This window comes from Prionailurus viverrinus, chromosome B3 (assembly GCF_022837055.1).
Source record: "Prionailurus viverrinus isolate Anna chromosome B3, UM_Priviv_1.0, whole genome shotgun sequence".
Classification (NCBI taxonomy): domain Eukaryota; kingdom Metazoa; phylum Chordata; class Mammalia; order Carnivora; family Felidae; genus Prionailurus; species Prionailurus viverrinus.
Genome location: NC_062566.1, coordinates 54,364,959 through 54,390,603, shown reverse-complemented (window position 1 = coordinate 54,390,603; position 25,645 = coordinate 54,364,959). Strand labels below are relative to the sequence as shown.

General features: G+C 39.3%; 1 protein-coding gene across 1 annotated transcript in view; it reads right to left on the bottom strand.

Moving 5' to 3' along the window:
- SPG11 (SPG11 vesicle trafficking associated, spatacsin) overlaps positions 1-25,645 on the bottom strand; it is an 88,617-nt gene that overhangs the window by 13,840 nt on the left and 49,132 nt on the right. Inside the window, exons 19-30 of the mRNA XM_047861402.1 lie at positions 25,030-25,191; positions 22,781-22,847; positions 19,374-19,539; positions 17,993-18,198; positions 17,621-17,729; positions 16,438-16,597; positions 15,556-15,828; positions 14,731-14,931; positions 13,865-13,972; positions 3,657-3,819; positions 1,242-1,456; positions 42-792 (exon numbers count right to left, since the gene is read on the bottom strand). Of these exons, the coding sequence (XP_047717358.1) occupies positions 42-792; positions 1,242-1,456; positions 3,657-3,819; positions 13,865-13,972; positions 14,731-14,931; positions 15,556-15,828; positions 16,438-16,597; positions 17,621-17,729; positions 17,993-18,198; positions 19,374-19,539; positions 22,781-22,847; positions 25,030-25,191 (2,581 nt within the window). The remainder of the gene's footprint in view (positions 1-41; positions 793-1,241; positions 1,457-3,656; positions 3,820-13,864; positions 13,973-14,730; positions 14,932-15,555; positions 15,829-16,437; positions 16,598-17,620; positions 17,730-17,992; positions 18,199-19,373; positions 19,540-22,780; positions 22,848-25,029; positions 25,192-25,645) is intronic.

Here is a 25,645-nt window from a genome sequence, read left to right as displayed (position 1 = left end):
CTCCATTCAGGACTCAGGGAGGTTTGATCTCTTTCACTTACTGCTCCGGGCTTTCCTTAGTGGCATGCCAGGTTCTTCCTCCTCAGGCAGCTCAGCACTTTGCAGGACAGCATGGACTTCTGGGTGCAGGTCACCCACACTAGCTTCCCCTGAAGCCAGTGCTCTGCAGTGCAACACCAAGGCAACATCTTGGTTATAGAAATGAAAATATCGACATATTCTACTTGCTTCGTGCACACAGCCATCGTCCAACAGGCGCCCGATCAGGAAGTTCAGCGATTCCTGCTCCTTCCGACCCAGTGTGTTATCACAAGTCTCTTTGGATGGAAGGCCATTAAGTTCTAAGTATTTTGATGTGTTCAGAGTGGCCAACATGGAGATTGAAAACTCACTCGCTACGCTTTCAAAGGAAAGTTCCCCACTAGTTGAGATCTGTTGAGAAAACCTGGGCTCTGTTTCCTCTGGGTTTTCCCTGAGGGTGTGCTGGGCGATGCGGCAGAGCCAGATCCGCTTCTCCAGCTCCTCCAGCTCGTCCACGGGCACCAGGCCCTCCTGAGCAAGCCAGTGTGCAGCCAGTGTCAGCAGCAGATGGGCCTCCTCAATGCTGCTCAGTGCCCCCTCAGCTGGGCACTCACATGCCTCAGGGGCCTGGGCTGAGAAAAAGGAGGAAGCTGCTTTGCTTGAAATGGAATTTCTCTTAAAATTCTCGTGACATTTTTTCCAGAAGCCAATTCTTGCTTGTTTCAGGGACCACTGGTCAATGTGTTTTAAGGTCTGCATTTCCTGTGTTATCTGTGAAATTTAACAAAGCAATTTTTAGTCTTTCCTAGATATAAAAGTGTCATGAATGCGAATGCTCCCAAGAATGCCATACTTGTCAAAACCAAATCAAGTCAGAGAACATGAGACTTGGCTACAGATGATCCTGAATATTTTATCTGGAAAGTTAAAGTATGAAAAGCAATTCTAAATTTACGTAATTGAAGGGGGGTTCAAGATGAAGCCACCCTGTATTTAATTCTATTCAAAGCACAACAGTTGCAGCATATCCTATAAGCTGACCTGAATTTAAAACACACACTCTTTGCTAATAGGCATCCTAGGCTCATCCATTTCTGAAAGTAAGGTGTGTGTCAAAAGTAAAAAAGCCTCTCCTCCTATAAATCATCTATCTCATTTGATTCTGTTTAATGCTGGTTTAAAAAGCTAACATTTTAAGTAACTTAAGAGACTAATGATACCTCTTCAATAACCAAGTTGTCCACAGGTAGCTCAGCTAATTCTGCTACCCTCCTGGCCAAAGCAAACTGTCCCTCTGTCTCCAGTTTTTCCAAAATAGATCTGCATTCATGCTGAAAATTCTCAGGGCTGTAGCTGCTAATAACTACAGGATTAATGGCTATGGATGTATCCTTCAAAATTTTGCTAAGGACACAGAGCTTCTTCACATCTGGACCTGTGCCAAAGAGAAAAGGATATATACATTTAATCAGGAAAATGCTGCCATGGCCTTTCCAGAGTAAATATCAGGGGGAAAGCATGTATGTTTAACACAATTATGTAATCAAAGGAATAACACAAACCTATTTTTCTTCTCTGGTTTGCTAGCACATGAAGCTATAAGGGCATCTCCTACATCGTTAAGAACCACTAAAGATTCGCACAGGGACTCCATCTACACATGTGGCTTTATATTCACGGCAGAAGTTGGTGGCCTGCAGTAGCAACTCAGTCAACCTTGGGAAGATCTGACCAGTCATTCAGGCTAATCCCACCTCTTTCTGGATTCTTCTCCTACCTTGAACAAATCTGTTTTTATGATTGCTCACTTGCTCATTCGGTGCAGGCATCATGTGGATTAAGACACAGAACTGGCAGGACAGTTGAAACTGTAGTTGACCAATAGCCAAGCCCCCTTAATGCAGCACACTGTATCCAGAATGGAGCGTCACTTTCTCCTTTGCACAACTGCTTAACCCAGGGAGACCCAGCTGAGTTCTCCTTCATATCCCTGGGAAGTCATTTTCCTCAGTGACATTTGGAATTCTCTGCCCACAACCTATGTGGCTGGGTCTGCTCCCATTCCCACATAGTCTGTGTAGAGCTGATGTGTGCCCTACCATAAAAGAGGGGCATGAAAAATATTCTGTAGGGGCCATCTGCTGGGCTGTGGTCTGATTTAGGTGGTTCTGGGGACGGTGAGACACCTTGCACAATAACCACCAGTATGGGGATGCTGGGTTTCTTTTCTTCTATAAAACACAGGTTTTTTATAAGAACAATTTCTAGGGGCACGTGGGTGGCTTAGTCAGTTAAGCATCTGACTCTTGATTTTGGCTCAGGTCATGATCTCATGGTTCATGAGTTTGAGCCCCGTGTTGGGCTCTGTGCTGGCAGTGAGGAGCCTGCTTGGGATTCTCTCTCTCCCCCTGCCCCACTCTCTCTCTCTCTGCCCCTCCCCCACTCACACTTACTCTTTCTCTCAAAAATAAACTTAAAAAACATAATTTCTTTTCTCTAAGCACATACATGTTATACACAGAGCACAAATGTTCTATAAAAACCGAAAATGTTTGTATGAATCAAAGCATAACAGTTAACAACACAATCCTTATAATTTCTCAAGGATAGAGTAATTCTGGCAAGAAAACCGGAAATTCATTTCTGAAAAAAATTAAGATTACTACAGATCAATAAAAACACCTATATGTAAAAAGGATCTATTTGGTGTACAAAGTAATTGACAAGTCCCATGTGACATACACTGCATTTTGGAAACACCCCTCTTTATTTCCAGTCGTCAGCCCTGACAGCCTACAATCCAGGCATTGAGCCCAGTATTCTGTCAGTGTTCGGTACAGATGTGAGTTCTCTAGATGAATATCTATGAATTTAAATGTGATAAAATAACCCTAGTAGTGAAAATGTCAGAATCTAGTATAAAAACTTGAAATTATCAAACAGAAAAGAGGGTAAGGCAGTAACTGGTTTCTTTCAATCCGTAACAACCTTCGAGACTGCCCGTGTCTGGAGGAGTCTGCAAAAAATAAGCATAATTTGTCTCAAACCTTCAAAATGAATTAGACATTCCTGAAACAGTTTGTGACCCTGAGCAATGATGACATGTTAAGGTGACTTGTCAGAAAAAAGAATGACGGTGACAGGGTGCAGACTAGCCAAGGGGAACGTAGCTGACAAGGACTCAGAAGGAGCAGACAGCTGTATTATTTAGGTTATATCTTGTTGTGCTATGTTTTGAATGCTTTCACCATGATTGAAGATTCCTGCAACCTCTTCTTCATACCTCATTATGGACTATAAATGTAATGTTATATGTATTTTATTTTCCTGAATGCCCTTCTAAAATATTTTCAAGATTAAGAAAGCTAACTTGGGGGTGCCTGGGTGGCTCAGTCGGTTAAGTGTCTGACTCTGTTTTGGCTCCTGTCATAATCTCATGGTTTGTGGCTCCAAGCCCCACATGGGGCTCTACGCTGACAGTGCAGAGCCTGCTTGGAATTCTTGCACTCTCTGCGCCTCCCCTGCTTGCTCTTTCTTTCTCTCAAAATAAATAAACTAAAAAAAAAAAAAAAAGAAAAAAGAAAAAAAAGGAAAGCTAATTTCCTAACAACTTTAGTTTAAGGACTGTCTCTTACCATCACAGAAGAGATGTTCTATTCCAACAAATAGCTGTAAAAGCTTCCCCAGTTCATACTGGGTCCCACACTGCTGCAGCATAAGCTTCAAAAGAAAACACACCTGCTCCTTCAGCCACGCAGCAGGGATGGTAGCATGGACCCTTGTGGCTGTTGTTTCAACCTATGAAAATAAAAGGGGGTCAGGAAAGGTGATTTCACAGCAAATCAAAACCTCCAAATTTGGGAACGTCTAACAAAGCCAAGGTACCACCAAAAGTCATTTCCTGTCACAAAGGGGGACACTTATTCAGGTCCTTTCCACATGACAGGAAATGGAAGTGTGCCTCAGAGGAGTGCAAAAATAAGCCCTCCTTGGCAGCTTTGCAGATACTCTCTTTGTGAGATGTCCTGCTGTAGAGAGCTGTGTGTGTCAAAGTCAAAGATGGACTAGAGACCTAAAGACTGAACGCTAACCATGGAGTGAACTGATGCGAATACCCGCAAGTCAGTGACAGCCAAACTAACAATGCTGTGAGTGGCTGTGAAATTAACCTGACATGTTTCACCTAACAGCTTTGGAGAGGGATCTAGGGCTGCCCTGGAGTCCAGATGATCTGAAATTCATATATCAAGACCTCTTAGAAAGATTTAACAATGCCCAACTTGTTCTACCACTTTGCATGTAGTTTATATTATCATTAGAAAAGGATATCAATTAAGAAGCCTAGACTTATGTCATTACAATCAAATGCTGGCAATATTAATAGGAAGATGATCCCAAGTAGCAGGCTACATTAGTTTGAATTAGAGAATTAGTTCTTAGTCTTTATTTACTTGTTTACCTACTCCTGCTGCTGTTAGAAGAGAGTCTATAGCAGGCAGGTGATGGAACTGGTCAGAAGAAAAGATACATGAAAGTAAAGGGCTGAGGCAAGGATGGAACAGGTGCACTGCCCCTCCAAAGGAAACTGGAGCAGGGGCAGTCAAACAAGAATAAGAACCACCTGGGAGGACCTAAATATGAAATGAAAAACTATAAAACTCCTAAAAGATTATACAAGAGAAAACTTAGATGACCTTGGATGATAATCTATAAAAACATAATTACCCAGATTGACTTAATTAAAATTAAAAACTTCTGCTCTACAAAACACAATGTCAAGAGCATTAGAAGACTAGCCACAGACTGCAAGAATTTGCAAAAGACAAATCTGATAATGGGATGTTATCCAAATACACAAAGAACTCTTAAAATGAAACAATAAAAAAACAACGCCATTAAAAAAATAGGCTGGGGGCGCTTGGATGGATCAGTAGGTAGAGCATGCAACTTTTTTTTTAAATGTTTATTTACTTACTTTTGAGAGAGAAAGAGAGAGAGTGCACAGCAGGGGAGGGGCAGAGAGAGAGAGAGGGAGGCACAGAATCTGAAGCAGGTTCCAGGCTCTGAGCTGTGAGCAGACAGCCTGATGCAGGGCTTCAAAACATCAACCGTCATCATGACCTGAGCCAAAGTTGGACGCTTAACTGACTGAGACACCTAGGTGCCCCATGCATGCAACTCTTGATCTTGGGATTGTGAGCTGAGGCCCATGTTGGACATAGAGTTTACTTAAAAAAAAAAAAAAAAAAAAAAGGCTGAAGACCCTAACAGATAACTCACCAAAGAAGATATATAAATGGCAAATAAACATAGGAAAAGATGCTCCGCATCATATATCAGGGAAATGCAAATTAAAACAGTGACATATCACAACATACCCATTAGAATGGCCAGAATCTGGAACACTGACAACACCAAAGGCTGGCAAGGATGTGGACCCACAAGAACCAGCATACATTGCTAGTGGGAATGCAAAGGATACAGCCACTTCGGAAGAAAGTTTGATGGTTTCTTACAAAACAAAACACATGCTTACCATTTGATCGAGCAGTTATGCTCCTTGGTATTTACCCAAAGGAGTTGAAAATTTTGTTTAGAGCACCTCTACTCATAATGGCTAAAACTTGGAAGCAATCAAGATGTCCTTTAGTAGGTGAATGAATAAATAGACTGTGGTATATCCAGACAAGGTAATATTCAGCACTAAAACAAAATGAGCTATTAAGCCAGGAAAAGACATGAAGGAAACTTAAATACATATTACTAAATGAAAGAAGCCAATCCTAAAAGTCTACATTCTATACAATTCCAATTACACCACATTTTGAAAAAGGCAAAACTATGAAGATAGTAGAAAGATCAGTGGGTGCCTGGGGTTGGGAGTGGGGAGGGATGAATAGGTTGAGAAGATTTTTTAGGGCAATGAGACTTCTATGTAGGATACTGTAACACATATATGTCATTATGCATATCTCCAAATGTATACCTGAAGAATGTGTAACACTAAGAGTAAACCCCAAGGTAAACAATGGATTTGGGGTGTTATGATGTGTCAGTATAGGTTCATCCTTGGTAACAAATGGACCATGCTGGTGTTGTGATGTTGATAACGTGAAGAGTCTAGACAGGTGTGGGGCAGAGGGTATATGGAAAATCTCTGAAACTTTCTCTTAATTTTATGATAAACTAAAACTGCTCTAAAAAATAAATTCCTTTTGAAAAGGTGGTGTGGAGGGAAGGAGCAGAAAGCATCAGCATCTCTCTCTTCACCTAGACAACAACTGCACTGGCAAATCGGTTCAATACAATCATTTTGGAACTCTGCAGTCTGTTGAAGGCTTGCGAGTTCCAGAGGAAGGCCTAATGGCAGGTAAATTGCTGACAATTTTGATCAATTTCAGTCCTTAACACAGTAGCTGCAACCCCCTCCTCACCCCTAGCCACAGGGGAGGCAGTTGTGTATGCACATGTTCCTAGAGCAGCTTGCACACAGCTTGCAGGAGTTGTGGGGGCAAAAAGGATGCTGTCCTCCAAATATCAGAAATTGGTGCTCTGATCCCCAGTTGCTGCTTCCAGCCACAGATGTGTAGACAAAGAGGTGGGCAGTCATTGTTGTTTCACCTCACCCACTGTTGCAAGCTCCACCGAACTCCTCCCCTGACTTCCAGGAGATTTAAAGGGCTAGCACCCTTTTCCTCCCCACTCCCTTCATTTTTTGCTTTTTTCCCTTTTGGGAGCCAGACATAAAGACTGAGACATTTAAAAACAACTGCATATAGAGGAAAATTAGAAAATTACTGTGTATGTGCAGGGAAAGGCTAGAAAAGACCCTAGAAGACCTTACTTAGATTTACACTTCATGCTGATCCTTGGCACAGAAATGACTTCTGGCCACCCAAACCCCAAAATAATAAAACAATAACAAAAAATAACAAACCCTGGGGAAGGGGGAGAATCTGACTTCTAGGGTTACCACATCATTAGATTCAAATGTCCAGAGTTCAACAGAGAATCACAGGGCATACACATAAGCAGGAAAGTAGGGCCCAAAAAGAAAAAAATTTTGACATAACCAGTCCCTAAAATAGACCTAATGGCAGATACACCATTAAAACAACTGTTTTAACTGAGGAAGATGTGGAGAAAGTCAAGAAAATGATGTGTGAACAAAATGGAAATACCAAGAAAGAGAAAACCTAAAAGGAAACAAATTCTGGAGCTGACAAGTAAAATAACAAATTCACTACATGGATTCAAAGGTAGATGTGAGCAGACAGAAGAAAGAATCAGCAAACTTAAAGGCAGGACAATAGAAATTATCAAGTTTGAGGAAGAGAAAGAAGATTGAAGAAAACCAAACAGAGCCTAAGAGACTGATGGGACATCATCAAGTGGACCAATGTAAGCATCATGTGAGTCCCAGAAGACGACAGAAAGGTGTAGAGAGAATATTTGAAGACACAATGGGTGAAAACTTCCCAAACTTGAGGGAAGACATGAATATAAATATCCAAGAAGCTCAGCAAACTCTAAGCAAGGTGAAATGAAAGAAACCCATAATGAGACACATAATAATTGAACTTTCTTAAGGCAAACAACAACAACAACAACAACAACAACAAGAATCTTGGAAGTAACAGGAGAGAAGGGACTGGTCACATATAAGGGATCCTCAAGAAGATTATCTGCAAGGTTCTTATCAGAAACTGTGGAGGCCAGAGACAGTGGGGTGAGATATACATAGACAGACACACACACACACACACACACACACACACACACACACACACACATTTAAATGGGTGTTCCTTTTTAAATTTTTCTGATTTTTTTTAGTTTTATTATTAAATTCCTTTATTTATTTTGAGAAAGAAAGAGAATGACACAGGGGCAGAGAGAGAAGAGGACAGAAAATCCCAAGCAGGCTCCACACTGTCAGTGCAGAGCCCAATGTGGGGCTCGATCCCATGACCTGTGAGATCATGACCTGAGCCAAAGTCAGACACTTAACTGACTGAGCTACCCAGGCACCTCATGGGCTGATATATCCAGCAAAACTATCCTTCAAAAGTGAGGGGGAAATTAAGACATTCCCAGGGAAACAAAAGCTGAGGGAGTCTTTGACTAGTAGGCTGTTCCCATAAGTGATGCTCAGGGGAGTCCTGTAAGGTAAATGAAAGGACACTAGACGATACCTCAAAGTAATATGGAGAAATAAAGAACTCAATAAACATAAATACATGGGCCATTATACAAGCCTGTATTACTGTATCAAGGGGTTTTTACTTTCCATATGATTTAAGAGACTAATGCATTTAAAGAAAAAAAGAACAATTGTTAGTATAAAAGCTGGTATTACTGTAACTTTGGTTTGTAACTCCAACTATTGTTTTCTTCATAATTTAAGAGACTAAATGCCCTTAAAGGAATTATTTATGTCTTTGGGCATATAATCTATAAAGACATAATTTGGTGACATGAACAACTAAAAGGGGTGAGGTTGGAGCTGCAGGCATACTTTTTGTATGTTATTGAAGTTAAGCTGACATAAACTCATTGTAACCACAAAGAAAACAGCTACAGGATAGGCACAAAATGAAATCAGAAAGGAATTTAAACATTTCACTACAAAAATCAACTAAACACAAAAGAAAACAGTAATGAAGGAAATGAGAAATGATAAAGCTACAAATTATAAAGAAAACCAACAGCACAATGGCAGAAGTAAGTTCTTCCTGGTCAGTAATTATTTCAAATATAAATGGATTAAGCTCTCCAATTAAAAGACAGAGATCAGAATAGACAAAAACACACGGTCCAACTATATGCTGTCTACAAGAGACTCACTTGAGATCCAAAGACATAAACAGGTTGAAAGTGGAAGGATGGAAGAAGGTATTCCATGCAAATAGTAACCAAAAAAGAGTGGAGGTGGCTATACTAATATCAAACTTTTAATCAAAAAAGTTTACAGAGAAGGAGAAGGAGTGTAGATACTCATAAAAGGTTTAATACAGCAAGAAAATGTAACAATTATAAACATTTACACACCTAATGATGGATTTCCAAAATACATGAAGCAAAAGCTGATGGAATTGAATCAAGAAATAATAATAGTTGGAGACTGCAATACCTCACTCACACTAATGGATAGAATAATCAGACAAAAACAATACAGGGCTTGACACAATAAACTGAATAGATTTAACAGACAGGTGCAGAACATTTTACCTAAGAACAATAGAAAACATATTCTTCTCAAGTGCACATGAGGTATTTTGCAGGACAGACCATACATTAAGCCACAAGTTTCAAGAGATTTCAAAAGGCAGAGATCATACAAAGTATCTTCTCTGACCACAATAGGATAAAGTTAGAAGTCACTATCAAAAGGAAGACTGAAAAAATAAAATTGTGGTTTTATTATTGAAATTAAACATTTTTTATAGAGAGAGGTCTCAAATTACTAAAATCAGAAATGAACGTGGGGTCATTCTACAGATAAAAAGGATTATTTATTTCTCGAGTGGGGCTCGAGCTCACCCAAAGTGGGGCTCACGCTCTCCCAATGTGGGACTCAAACTCACCAACTGTGAGATCATGACCTGAGCTGAAGTCAGATACTTAACGACTGGGCCAACCAGCACCCTCAAAATAAATAAACTTAAAAAAAAAAAAGGATTATAACAGAGTACTATGAACAAAGAAAAGCCCTGGACACGATGGCTTCACTGATGAGGTCTAAAAACATTTAAAGAAGAACTACTACCAATCTTTTGCAAACTTTTCTAAAAAACTGAAGTAGAAGGAACACTTCCCAAATCATTTTATGAAACCAGCATAATCTTAATACTAAAGACAGATGAAGACACTACAAGAAAATTATAGACCACATCCCTTACAAACACTGATGTAAAAAAAAAAAATCCTCAAAAAAATACTGGCAAACTGAGGGGCGCCTGGGTGCCTCTGTCGGTTAGGGGTCCGACTTCCACTCAGGTCATGATCTCACAGCTTGTGAGTTTGAGCCCCACATCCGGCTCTGTGCTGACAGTGTGAAACCTGGAGCCTGCTTCGAATTCTGTATCTCCCTCTCTCTGTCCCTCTCCTGACTTGTGCTCTGTCTCTGTCTCTCTCAAAAATAAGTATTAAAAAAACATTTAAAAAAATACTGGCAAACTGAATTCAGCAGCATATTAAAAGGATTATTCACCATTACCAAACAGGATTTATTCCTGGGATGCAAGGATGGTTCAATATACAAAAAACTAATCAATGTATACATCGTATCAACAGAAGATAGGAAAAAAAACCCCCACACGACCATTTCAATTGATGTAAAAAAAAGTATTTGGCAAAATTCAACACCATTTCAAGGTTAAAAAAATAAACAACTTAACAAACTGGGGATAGGAAGAAACTACTCCACATAATAAAAGCCACATGTGACAAACCCACAGTGAACATTTTACTCAAAGGTGGAAGACTGAAACCATTCTTCTAAGATCAGAAACAAGGCAAGGATGTCTGCTTTCATCACTTCTATTCCACCCAGCACTGACTGAAGGTTCTAGCCAGAACCTTTAGGCAAGGGAAAAAAAAATGCACCAAATTGGAAAAGAAGAAAATAAAATGATCTTTTCAGAAAGTATGATCTTACATGTAAGAAAACCCTAACAATCACACACACACACACACACACACACACACACACACACACACACACACACAAACTCGGAATAAGTGAATTCAGCAAAGTAGCAGGATAAAAAGTCAACACCCAAAAATCAGTTGCATTTCTATACACAAACAACAAACAACCCGGAAAGGAAATTACAGAAACAACTCCATTTCCAAAAGCATCAAAAAGGATAAGTTACTTAGGAATTAACTTAACCAATGAGGTAAAAGCCTTGTACAATGAAAACTACAAAACACTGCTGAAATTAAAGACATAAATAAATGGAAACACATGCCATGCTCATGGGTTGGAAGCCTTAATATTGTTAAAACATCTATACTCTCCAAAGTGATCTTTGGATTCAGTGCAATCCCTATTAAAATCCCAATGATGAGTTTTGACAGAAATAGAAAAACCATCCTAAAATCATATGGAATTTTAAGAGACCCTTAATAGCCAAAATAATCTTGAAAAAGAACAAAACTGGAGACCTCATTCTCCCTGATTTCAAAACTTACTACAAAGCTATAATAATCAAAACAGTGTGCTACTGGCATAGAGACAGACATAAAGACCAATAGGATAGGACAGAAGGCCCAGAAATACACCCTCACATATATGGTCTAATGATTTTTGACAAGGGTGCCAAGCCATTCAATGAGGAAAGGACAGTATTTTCAACAAATGGTGCTGGGAAAACTGAATATCCACATGCAAAGAACGAAGTTGGATCCTTATACCAGAATTAACTCAAAATGGGCCAAGGACCTAAATATTAGACCTAAACACAATAAAAACTCTTAGAAGAAAACATAGGGCAAAAGTTTCACAACTCTAGATCTGGCAATAATTTCTTGGATAGGACACTAAAGGCACAAGTAACAAGGGAAAAATTAGGCAAATTGAACTTTGTGAAAACTTAAGGAAAGACACTATCGACAGTAAAAAGGCGACCCAGAGAATGGGAGAAAATATTTGCAAATCATATGTCTGATACGGGATTAATATCTCAATTATATACAGGATTCCTAAAACTCAACAACAAAAATAACCCAATTCAAAAATGGGCCAAAGGCTTAAACAGACATTTTTCCAAAGATGATATACAGCCAGTAAGCATGAGAAGATGCTCAACATCATTAATCATTAGGGAAATGCAAAAAAACTACAATGAGATACCACCTCACACCCACTAGGATGACTACTATCAGAAAAAACAGTAATCCGGGGCGCCTGGGTGGCTCGGTCAGTTAAGCGTCTGACTTTGGCTCAGGTTATGATCTCACAGTTCGTGGGTTCGAGCCCCATGTCGGGTTCTGTGCTGACAGCTCAGATCCTGGAGCCTGCTTCGGATTCTGTGTCTCTCTCTCTCTGGCCCACCCCCACTAATGCTCTCTCTCTCTCTCACTCTCTCAAAAATAAACGTTAAAAAATTAAAAAAAAAAAAAAAAAAAAAGAAAAAACAGAAAACAATGGAGAGGCTGGCTGGCTCAGTTGGTACAGCATGCAGCTCTTGATCTTGGGGTCTCCAGACTGGGCGTAGAGCTTACTTAAAAACAAAAAGGAACAAAAAACAGGTAACAAGCATTGAAGAGGAAGGATGTGGAGAAATTGGAACCCTTGTGCATTGTTGCAACGATGTAAAATAGTGCAGCTGCTATGGAAAGCAGTATGACAATTCCTCAAAATATTAAAAACAGAGTTACCATATTGTCTGGCAATTCCACTTCTGGGAGGATTCCTCAAAGACTTGAAAGCGGGGTCTCCAAGAGCTATTTGTATACCATGTTCATAGCAGCACAGTGAAAACATAGAAGCCACCCAAATATTCATGGGTAGATGAACAGAGAAGCGAAATGTGGCATATAAAACACAACGGAATTTTATTGCAATTAAAAGGAAGGAAATTCTGCAATATGCTACAACATGGATGAACCCTGAGAACGTCATGCTAAGGAAAATAAACCTGTCACAAAAGGGACAAATACTGTATGATTCAAGTTACATGAGGTACTTAAAGTAATCAAATCATAAATACAAAACATAGAATCATGGTTGCCAGAGGCTGGGGATAAAGGAGAATGGGGAGTTATTGTTTACTAAGTACAGAGTTTCAGTTTCACAACATGAAAAGTGTGATGAGGATGGATGGTGGTGATGGTCGCGCAATAATGGGAATGTATTTAATACCACTAACTATATACTCAATGGTTAAAATCATAAGTGGTATGTGTATTTTGCTAAAATAAAAAATGTCAAAAAAAGAAAGGAAAGAAAGAAAAGAAAAGAAATCTAGCAGAGCCCCAGCCATGGAAAAGTGCTAGACTTGAGGACATTAACGTTCCTATTTGCTGTGATTTTGTAACCTCAGGCATATTTCAATAATTTATTCAATATTTTCAAGTAATTTAACTTTTAAATCTTCATTACAGTTATTGATTTAGAGCAAAAGCCTATACTGGTTCCACTGTGATATATTTGTTGGGTAGAATCAGTATATAGTTTTGTGTCGTTTATCATCGAGTTCTTTCGGGGTTAGAGAAAGCAAAAGTGCTAAAACCCCACGGAGGACTAAGGCACATCTCTTTTCCTTCCTTATAACTTCCTCTTTCTTCCATAGGGTTAATTAGCTCCACATGATAAACAGGCCTGAAACAAGTACTGAAACGGTGAATCCTGAAATGGACCACAAGGCTCAGCATCTTTTGGACAGGGACTACGAGGACTCTGGATGGAAAAGGCCATTATTTTCTGCCACAGCAAATACAGCAGTATTACGCACCGTTCACACTCAGTGCTGTTGGCGGTTCTGTTAGAGTGGCAAAGTGTGGCTCACACACCACCACACTCCTCTCAAGCATCCATAGCAGATCCTGTTAATCCCTTTCCCACTGAGCTTGGCTGCAGCTCGGGACCCTGATTAGAATTAACACATTAGATGAAACCTCTCTGTCATGCCTGGCAACTGAGGTGCTGTAAGCAAGGCCGCTGTGACTCCTGTCCTACCCACCCCTCCCCCCACCTCTGGAACAGTACAAATGAGTTGGTATGAATTATGACACATACCAGCCATTCGCCTGTCATATCCTGACTACTAACAGATGATGGGCCACGCTACCCAATTTCAGATCAGCCACAAAGAGCAGTATGATTCCAACTTACAGTCTCAAAGCTTTTTTCGAACTCCAGAAGTTTAACTTCAGCTTCCTTATAATTCTTAAAGAACATGCATAGTTCATACATCTCCATCATCAACAGTAGTGGGGAATCCTTTAAGAAAGAGTTTGAATGAAATTACAAAATCGTGAATTCAATCAATGCTATTTTCTCAATGAACAAGGCCAATCAATATAAGAGGTTAAAGTAAAAACTTAAGTACTAGTAGTAACAGTTTCATCGTAGAATTAAGCCATATGTGTTAAAAAGAAAGATTAAATTTATATTTCTTTTACCTTTTAGAAAAAAGATATTCAGGCCAGGTACACCTACTCAACAGTCCATTTTCTATTGTATGTATACTTGTATCCACACGAGCTGGAGATGTTCCACTAGATGGCGCTAGGACACCTCTACATACACTCCTGGAAAATGGGCTCCAGAGAGCTGCCAACCTACAGCTGTCTGGGGCATTTCTATCACTTTGGTGAAAGCTTTTCAGTCAGAAGACAGGAGTTTTGGAATGAGAAAGTATAGATCTGAACTATAAATATACTACTTACTAAAACACTTTGAGACCCTGGGGAAAGATACCTAAGTTCTACAAGCCCAAGCTTGTTACTGTATAAAATGAGGATAATACCATTTCATAACATCTTCATATAATACTGTCTTTGTATTGGATTATTTTGAGAACTGGCTAAAATAAATTTAAAGCTCTTTGCTAAATAAATGGTAGTTCTATTATCATTATTTGTTGTTGGCTAAAAAACCCCCAAAAAACCCAGGGTTATAACAATTGAAAAATCCAATGGGAATATTCTGAAGTAACCTTTTTAAACTCAGGAAAGAAATGAAGTGACTATCACTACCTTCAAGAAAAGGTGGAAACCTCTGATGAGAGTTTTGCTCTTCCGCCTTGTTAATAATGTTTTCCAGATGACTGAGAGGTCTTGAAGCTCCCACATGTGGCCCTCCACTGAGCCCTGAATGTGTCCTGTTGCTTCGGCTGCAACACTCTCCTCCACAGATGTGATGATCCAAACACAGAGACAAGGAATAGTACTGGCACCCTGCCATTGAATAAAAACTTTTCAAAATAAAATAACAATTGTGTCTGGATTACCTGACAGAGGGAGTTGGGAATTGCCAGCAATGCTACAACCATGGATGGATATGTCCTGTTTAGAACAAGTCACCTCACCAACAATAAATTGGTTAAAATAGCTTGAAAAGCCTTCAAACATGAAATAAACACTAATAAACAACAAGGGATTATTATAAACTCTTCTGCAGAGTGTAACATGTCAAAGGACCAAGAGACTGAGCAGGTATACATGTTAGTTGTGGAAATACAAAGTATAAGAAAACAAGACAGCCTTCCACAGAAAGGCTGATCAAGGGGCTGGCTACAGCATCCCACTTCTTTGCTCAAGAGGCAGGGTCCCTTCTCTTTGCCAACCAGGAAGCAAGGCTCTGATCACCCGAGTTATTGAGTATCAACGTACAAGAAAGTGTACTATTAGATGGCCTGGAGCCTAAGCTGGAAAAGCACAAAAGTGACAGTGGCCTTGAAAACACAGGCTGGAGCCTCACATCATCACCCCACTTCCTCTCTGATTATCAGCCTTCCCAGTCCCTCTCCACTGTCCCTCTTGCTCTCTGGGTCCTTAATTTAGGTTTTTCATTATCCTCACCTGGAGACATGAGGCCAAGACACTAAGGATAGGGGCCTGTTGTTTCACCGCTTCAGCTAGGAGCCAGGACCTGGAGTTTGGCTCCTCCGAGCACTGGAGCAGAACTTCAAAGAGATCAGTCATCTCTTCTTTGTTTCCCTGGAATTCCTGGGGGGACCTGTTGCAGACTTGATCACTGTCCCTCCTGGAGTTGGACACTAAGGGCAAGTTCTCAAAAGCCAATCTTAAGTGGTCTTCAAGGACAGGACTGAAATATTGAAGAAGAGATTTCACCTAGAAAACAGACGATTAAAAAAGACAACTGTCAATTTCACCTGGAGCTGAAAAATGTTAGAGAAAAGCAGAGGCAAATTGTTCTTTCTCACCCTGAACTGCGTGCAGGGGAAGTGACCATGGAATTTTACAAAGTAATTTATTGCTTTGGAGTGAATTTCCATATTCAATCTGGAGTCACAAAAACCTCTTCCTTCAGCTCTTTAATACTAATGATTAGTCCGTTTTTTTAAAAAAAAAATTTAATGTTTATTTACTTTTGAGATAGAGCATGAGGGGGTGGGGCTGCAGAGAGAAAGAGAGAGAGACACAGAATCTGAAGCAGGTTCTAAGGTCTGAGCTGTCCACACAGAGCCCGACGCGGGGCTCGAACCCACGAACTGTGAGATCACAACCTGAGCCGAAGTCAAACACTTAACTGACTGAGCCACCCAGGCACCCCTAATGACTAGTCCTTTAACTGAAGCCAATCCACTGAAATCTTAGTAAAAACAGTAGCATCATATAAAACAAAAGCCTAGGTATACACAACAGAAAGAACACTACTTTTCTTCCCAGAAGTCTTCTAATTTCCTCTTCTTGAATAGTTGGGAACAAATGGTGGCTTACCTCCTCTGGGTGATAGTTATGGAGTTGACTGTGAATAATGAACTGTAACCAATCATTTGCTTTGGCACATTCTCTGAGATAAGATGTGCTCAGTTTCACATTGTGGATCCTGCAGAACTGTACCACTAATGCCCACTGGCTGCTAGATTCACTAGATATCCTGTAATTGGGCAGTAGAGGAAAAAACAAACTTGTTAAGATATAGCTTTAATTTTAAACTGGAAAATTAGTAAACATTAAATAAATTTAACCACAGCATATGTTCTAAAAAGCCTTTCAAGAAATATCAATGTTTAGTAGGCTGTTCTGGAAAACAGTGGTGGAAAAAAGAGGACTCCTGTACCCATAACACAAAAGCTTTCTTAGTATACTAGCAGAATTCATTTCTTTTATCAGCCAAGTATCTATCAGTAGATATAGTAGCTATATACCATCTTAAGGAGAACTGCATAAACAGTCAGTCAAGACACTTCCTGAGTGCTTAACTGTTATTGCATGATTTACAGTATCAGAGTGCAGACAAGTGCATGGGCTTCCTAAGTGGGGAGTACCTGTTCCTAGATCAGGTGCGTTCAGGGTGGTATGGCTATAGACAGGGAGTACCTGTTCCTACTGGCAGCAGAAAACTGCTGAAAACAGAGCCATTGACAGCAGGTATAGGAGAATAGTGTGCCTCCCCACAGTCTGGGGTCACCCCAGGGTTACCCCAGGTGGCGTAGCACAGAGGAAAGATGGCATAAATGTGTATGTAGAGGGGTTTTTGTGGATAGATGGTCACCTCAACTTTCATTATCAACTAACATACATTAGGAAGAAAAAATTAAGGACATCACTTAGAGTCAAATTTTGTGAGATCCATCCCACATCTTCTTAAATGATTTCAATATGTGACACTTAAGAGATTCCTCTGACCAGCAGGACAGTGGAGGAGACAGAGCACTTTTCCATCTCTTGGAAACTCTATCTCTAAAGAGTGAATAATTATCTTCACCCTCCTTTTACTAATGGCAAGAAGAAATTAAAATCCTTGTCCATTTACCAAGTATCTGCTATACGCTGGCTGAGTAAGAAGACTTGAAAGGATTGATAAAAATATGGGAGGCGTTAGAAGAAAGACTAGGCAAACACAGCTTGGAAGATTAAAGTTTGCTGGAAAAAAGACTGAGGTTGCAATTCAACAAACCTATTTATTTCCTGCTGCTGAATGCTGCTCCATATACCTTCTTCTAAGAGAATAAGCAATTCTTCTGTGGTTGCCTTTTCACCCATAGCCAGTTTAGATAGTTTTTCAGCTGTAAGAAATATTAACAATAAAATATGGTGAAGAGAAAGGGTCAGGCACTGGGAATTTCTGTTTGAAGAGTGTGGCCTTGGGCCATTTCAGAACCTAATTAAAAGGCCCAAAAAAGGGACATAAAGTGCAAACATTCTGCCGGAAAAGAATGAGACAGGAAGGTAACAGTTTCTCCCCCAACCACTCATAATCCAGTGCCTCAGACCTATTCATCCCTTGTCCCCTGAACAAAACAAACCCCAGATAGAAAAGGTGCTGTACCTAGAGACTCTCTGACACAGCTGTACTGAGCATCTTCATTTCTACACTTGTAGCTCAAAATTATATTGGCCACTTTCATATCAACTCTGAGCTTTAGGCTGTCGAGGCCAAGCAGTTCTAAGAAACAAACACACGCAGCTGCTATTGAAGGTATGTAGAAGGAGGAGAGTCCTAAAACATAGGCTTCATTGCCTACTTGCTGGACCCTGAAAAAGGAAGAAATCAAAATCACATCAGGATATGAAAATTGTTTCTCAACAGGAAGAGCAGCCAGAATTACACAGTGATACATGAAGCGTCAGACACCTATGATTTCTGCCCCCTGCACACACCCATTTAAGTTCTTGGCAGTTTTTAGTTGTCTCCATAGCTCCCCATTCCCTTACATTTCACCTTCTCCTAAAACACCTGTTTATAAGCCAAATTATTCTTGCTTCCAACTTCATCCAAGGAACACAGAACTTCTGAAAGACTGTCAACTTGTGATCTTATCAATTATGAGTATATATATACATACTACCAAGATAATTAATGCCAATTAAACTTGACATATTAGGTTTTAAAATTTCTTTTTAATGTTTATTTTTAGATAGAGAGCACACACACATGGGAGGAGCAGAGAGAGAGGGAGAATCCTAGGCAGGCTCCATGCTGTCAGTACAGACCCTCATACGGGGCTCGATCTTAGAATTGTGAGATCATGACCTGAGTTGAAATCAAGAGACACTTAACTGACTGAACCACCCAAGTGTCCCCGTTTATATTAGTTTTACAAGCGTAGACAAATTTCAAGGACAGATGCACACAAAAATAACCGTATTAATTTACTATGTAGGATGAAGACAGGAGACTCAGGGATTTTTATCTTTCATTTTTCACCATTCTGAATTACTTGAACATTTTACCATAAAAATGCATTACTTTGTTAGCTATAAGACAAATCAATAAATAAATCTATATTTAGCTGATTATATAAAATACTTCTCCAAATTCTGTACTTTATAAAAGTGAATTATAAAAAATGAAGATCATAAATACAGAATTCACATCTTATTATATATACAATTCCCTCTTTAGAGGAACCACTAATATTTGGCAAGCTCCTGGGTCATTTTTCTGTTTTAAACAGAATTTTAAAAGACATAAAAAGAATCTTTTAATATTATCTTTATTATCTTTTTTCCTATTAACAAAGATACACTAAATTCCCCACACTTGGGATATACAGAAAAGCACAAAGGGGAAAAAAAAGAACACTAAATTACTAGCCAGATATAATTATTTAACTGTGATATATTTTCAGAATTTTTTTTCAAATACATGTGAAAAATACTCAGATATGCCTTTTATTAAGAGTACAAATTATGTTTTATATACTCACAGCTGCTTGGGAGTCTTGCTCTTGGTTAATTCCTGGACCAGAAAAGTACCAAATGCAAACGAAGGCCGTCCATGTTGTAAATAATAAGCAAAATTCAGACGTTCCACTATAGCATACTTATTAACCAGGTCAGGGCTAGAAAAATGCGGGAGATGACTCCCTGCATCTGGGGGGAAAGTAAAGCAATATTAATCCTCTTCACTTCACCATGATCAATTCTAAATTTGTACGTGGGAAACTTAACTCTGCAATGGTAAAAGAAAACCAGTTGTTATTGTCATTTTGTACCACCGTGTATTACTGTGAACCACCAAAATGTAATAGTTTATTTTAATGTGAAGAAGTAGCCCTCCATTTTACACAAAAATATGTACCTGAGAAGCTGCATAAAAAACTTATAATTTATACTTTTTCCTCACAGAACTTATTTTATATGCCGTAATTCTATATTTGATGATCATTTAAGTTCACAATGGCAATAATCCTTTAGCCTGTAAAATCTCTGCCGATGATCTGCAAAAAGAGCTTTATAATTCATTCATGCAGCTCATAACACAATGAAATCCCTTCATAACGTATTTATATGAGTCCTCTATTCACCAAGGCCAACTCACTATACATTCCTCCAGTAAACAGTTTTAAGAACATCCTTTTCTTCATATTAATACCGTTCTACAATTTCCGTTTATCACTAGCTATAGTTTCTAATGATGTTTTCATAGAGGACCTTATTAGCTATATGATGATACCATCTTTCTAAGATTAGCAGAGTAGCTCAGTTTAAAGTTACTCTGTGCCCATGAAAATAACAGAAAAAACATTTTTTCCTCTCTAGAGAAATCTGAAGTCAGAAGATGTTTGCGTGTGACAAGTTAGTATGAAATAACCACTTCTGTCAAGCCCTAATCTTTAATTGCCTCTTAGGCCACTCACTACCTATAAAAAAAAAATGAAATAACATTTTTGTTTTCTTCTAAATGTATATTTTTAACATTTATTTATATTTTTGAGAGAGAGAGAGAGAGAGAGAGAGAGAGAGAACACCTGTGCGTGCAAGCAGGGGAGGGGAGGAGAGAGAGGGAGACAGAGAATCCCAAGGACTCCGTGCTTTCAGTGCAGAGCCAGATGCGGGGTTCAAGCTCATGAACTTTGAGATCATGACCTGAGACAAAATTGAGTTGAATGCTCAACTGACTGAGACACCCAGACACCCCTGAAACCACATTTTGAACTGTTAAGGAACAAGTTCTTGGAAAACTTCATCTGCTCTTATTTTCAAAGTTCAAAGCCTATTTCTGAAGAAAAAAAAAAAATTATCCTCCAAAAAAAAAAAAAAAAAGGATTTTTTTATACTGTGACTTGGTTCTTAAAAAAAAGAAAAAGACAGACAGACTTGAAGAGAGGTGTCTGTCATCTAACAAAGCTATTACTTAAAAGTCTACCACCTTTGAGATTAAAAAATTGTCACATGCCTTACCTATATTCTTTGTGAGAACACAGTGACTTTGGTAACTTGTAATTACACATAAAACTGTTCATTCACTCATTAAATATTTGCTGAATACATGTGAAGTATATAGCACTGCCTGGCACCAAATCAGCTAACTTCAGTTTTTAATTCAAGTAAGACCGTGATCTTTTAGCAGCTGGGGGCTAGTATGGAGAGGGTATACAAGAAAAAATTCTACCCAAAAGGTAATTTTCTCTGGCCTGACACAGAAGCCAAGTTACCTCGCAGTCGCTCTACATCTCTTTTCAGTGGTAAGGCCATATGAAAAAAAAAGTAAACATTCTAATTAAATACAATTCTCCAGGGGCGCCTGGGTGGCGCAGTCGGTTAAGTGTCCAACTTCAGCCAGGTCACGATCTCGCGGTCCGTGAGTTCGAGCCCTGCATCAGGCTCTGGGCTGATGGCTCAGAGCCTGGAGCTTGTTTCCAATTCTGTGTCTCCCTCTCTCTCTGCCCCTCCCCCGTTCATGCTCTGTCTCTCTCTGTCCCAAAAATAAATAAATGTTGGAAAAAAAAATTAAAAAAAAAAATAAATACAACTCTCCAATCTCATAAATCCACATTATGTTTTTATAATTGTTTCATTTACTTTATGCTTTATTTCTTCAAATATTTCCCAACACCAGGCAGGGAATATGCCTTTAACTTCCTCTCTTTTCCCCAAGTGTACCCAGTACAGTGCTCAGTCTCCAAAAGGGGGTCAGGATTCTGGTGAAGTTGTTGGAGTTGGAGGCATTAGAACAGCACAGGGGAATCAGTCTACACTCTAGTAGTAACTTCACTGAGATTAAGTATTTTCATTTGAGAATACAATACGCACTACTATATTCAGCCATCAACAAATATTTATTGAACATCTATTACAGGTCTGGCACTGCACGAGCTCTGGGCACTAGGTGAGTTAAATATATTGAAATTTGAAATTACAAAATGGACACATTAGAAAATTCATTTTTATTCATGTCCATAAATATTTACAGGGTATACATTATGTGCAAAGTGCTAATCTGAAGCCTACTTTAGAGTAATATCGGCAGAGACACCACAAGTACCATGACATTAAAGGCTAACCCTAAATTTAAAAGTAAAAAAGAAAAAGTGGAGTTTAAGCATGGCACCAAAAAAAAAAAAAAAAAAAAAAATCAGAGAAGTGCTTCTGGTCTAAAAAGAACAGCAATGTGTATGCCTCTGGTGCTTACCATGAGCCAGGAGCTCCAAGAGCTTTGTCTCCTGTCATTCTCATGTAATACATGAGGTGGACACTGTTATTAACCTTATTTTGTAGGGAACTGAAGAAAGCTTACGTCACTTACCCAAGATTGAGCCAGGATTTGTCTAAAGCCAACACCTATGCTCTTAATCTTATTTATAATACTATACTGCAAACAGGGATTTTTGGAAAGGGAGAAATTTAAGCAGATAATACAGATACGCTTTAGGATAATACATCTTATATTTCTCGGCAAGAATAGCACTAGGGATATATTACAATTACTTTTAACTCACGAAATGTTTTCAGTTCAGTCTCCTAGAAAATGTTTTCCATCGGAATGCATCTTTATTTTTAAAATGGAAAGCAGTGAGGGGTGCCTGGCAGCCGTCAGTTAAGCAACCAACTCTTGATTTCACCTCAGGTCATGATCTCATGATGGGTCATGAGATCGAGCTCTACACTGGGCTCCACACTGGGCATGGCGCCTACTTAAGAGTCTCTCTCTTCCTCTCCATTGTCCCTCCCCCGATTACCCACTCACTCGTGCACATATGCTCTCTCTCAAAAAACAAAACAAAAAAAAAGCAGAGAAAAAAACTGGATTGGCCTTACATAAATTAACTTCTACTGTCAACACTGCTGAAATACTTAACTTCTAAAGCCCTAAATACCTATAATGACTTACCTCCTATAGCCAGTGTGTTGGCAGATTGCCAGCCAAACAATCTGCTAGGATCAAAGGGCAATAATGACTGAAAAAGGGGAGAAGTCAGAATTAAAAGTTAATTGACTCTAAAATAAGTAAACAAAACTGTATGAAAAGACTTCACAGGTAGTCTGCTTCCCTTCTTCAACCTTATCTTTCTGAACATAAATTCTCTGAGCCCAACTTACAAAAAAAAAAAAAAAAAAAAAAAGAATGCATGAGACACTTTCCTATGTTAATAAAAAAAGAACTGGCTGTGTTCCTTTTACAGACTCCCCTCACTTCAAACTACATCTGCCAAGTGTACTCTCTTTCGGTTCAAACAACATCAATCATAATGTAAATGGATTTTTGAAATACTTTTGGAATCCAAAAGCAAGAGAAGAGGCTAGAAAATGCTACCATGTAAACAAGACAATGTAAGCTAAGGCAGGACTAGAAAGGAAAGAGGAAAAGTAGATCAAAGGTTAGAGGAATGTGGTGAACGAACCACCACTGCCATCAAAGAAAAAAGAGGGCAGGAAGTTGTTAAGCCAGTCAGAAAAGGTTTGAAAGCTGGGAGCCATAGCTGTTTGAAATTTGTCTAAGCCAAAGATTTAGCAAAGATGATCAACAGATGGTAGAAAAGATAAAGGAGAAAATAAAACTTTTAAGTCAAGATGTGGGTGGCTAAGGAAAAAGCAGCTTTGATTTAAAATTAAATAAGAATTTGTGGTCTGTTAAGGAAGGGCTACTTTTCATAAAGTAATACGACTAAAAAATTGCATCAGTCAACTTGAGAACAGAACAAAGAACAACCTGAACCACTTATGTTCTAGGCTGATTGAATCCACTTTAGGCAGTGCAACTGCTTTGGTATAATCCACCTGAAGTTTATACCAGTGCTACTGGTTTGCAATAAGATAAGAAACTTGCAATAACTTTAAATCTAGCTAAATGCTTCCTGCTTCAAGAGTGTCTTGCTACACAGACCAAACAACAACAAAATAAAAAAACACAACAAAAGCCTGCTGAACTGAACCGTGTACTTAGTAACATAGATTTATATAATAGTTCAAGATCCTAATCTCATCACATCCCAGCAACAAGCAGTTCATGGAGTGGCACCCACATGGGGAGTGAGCATTCTGAGCAGGACTACTCTATAAATTAAGGACTGTTCACACTGGAGAAATTTTGTACTTTTATAGATTACAGCGTTTATGTTGAATTAAAGACCCTAATGGGAAATATGCGCACCTCAAGAAAAAAAGCAAAAGCCCTCGGAAATGAGAAATGAACAAAAGAATGTGTTCATAACAGAAGATCCCTGAATAGGTTTAGGGTATATGAATTCTTCGAAAATATATGCAAACTTATACATATATGTGCAGTTTTTCTGGGTAGAGGACTCACATTCTTAAAGAGGTTTTGTCCTGAGAATGGTTAAGAAGCACTGATTTAAATAAACAAATAACTCGATTCACTGAGAAGAGAGAGACCCAAGTTATCTGTGTAGAATGCTTTCGATGAAAGCATCAGACAAGTATGCTGGCCAACTATCCGCTCTCAGATCCATTTCCACCTTTCCCCTACAGAGAACTGCACTGCCCAAGCTCATTTGCCCTTTGGCTACCAGTAGGGTTAGCCCAGAGAACATGGATACTAAAGGTGGGAAGAGGGGAGAAACCAGGTATTTTTTTCCTTCTTTGTTTTCTGGGGTATCTCCTCCAAGGTTCCAGCTCCACCTTCTGTTTCCAGCTCTCATTAGACAGCCAGGTCGTCAGATTAGCTCCCAGAGACAGCTCCAGCTTCTGGGTTCTGATAACACCACTTTCTTGAACTGTTCTTGCAACCTTAGGAGTGTTGACGGCTTCCTTCTTCATCAGTTTTTGGGTTGTCTCACCAGGGCATGTTTGGATTCTCCTTTCTGCTGTTACTGTGTAATTTCCTATTTGAAAGACCCAGGGTAGGGGCAGCTGGGTGGCTCAGTCGGTTAAGTGTCTGACTTCGGCTCAGGTCACGATTTTGTGGTTGAGGAGTTTGGGCCCCCACACGGGATCTGTGCTGACAGCTCAGAGCCTGGAGCCTGCTTTATTCTGTGTCTCCCTGTCTCTCTGCCCCTCCCCTGCCTGCACTCTGTTTCTCTCAAAAGAAGTAATAAACATTGAAAGACCCAGAGTAGGTTTCTGTCTTCCTGGCTGAACCTTGACTGATACCCCTCAATACTATCCACCTAAATACTGTACCTGCATAAGGTGGTAAAGTGTAATATCAGGTGGCAGGACATTAGAGGCAGTATACTGTGGGAATAGAGCAGTTTTTAGCTTGGGATAAGGAGTTAATGCCATCTTCAGTAACTGGGGATCTACTTTCTTCAAACAGGTCTCATTTTCATCATTCTGAACAACCTAAATAAAAAGATCACATGGTACACAGTAAGGGTTTTCTCTTTCCCAAATTTAAGTTTTTTTTCCACAAGAATGAAACAAGGTTAGCTTGAAAAAAATACATGGAAGTGAAAAAACCAATGGTCAAGGAGTTAGAAGCCAAGAGTTCTCATTCTGGTTCTAGGAAAAACTAGCTGGTGACCCTGGGCCAGATATTCAACATCAGGCCTCAGTTTCCTCATCTATAAGATTAGGAAGTTCAACTAGATCAGTGGTTTTCAAACTATATGTGAGAAAACTGTTTGAAAAAAGGCTCTGCTACTAAAATGTTTAGAGTATTTTTTATTTTTTTAAATTTTATTTATTTATTTAGAGAGCACATGTGTGAGCAGGGGAGAGGAGCAGAGGAAAAGGGAGCGAGAGAGAGAGACCATCTTAAGCAGGCTCCGCACTCAGCATGGAGCCTGACATGAGG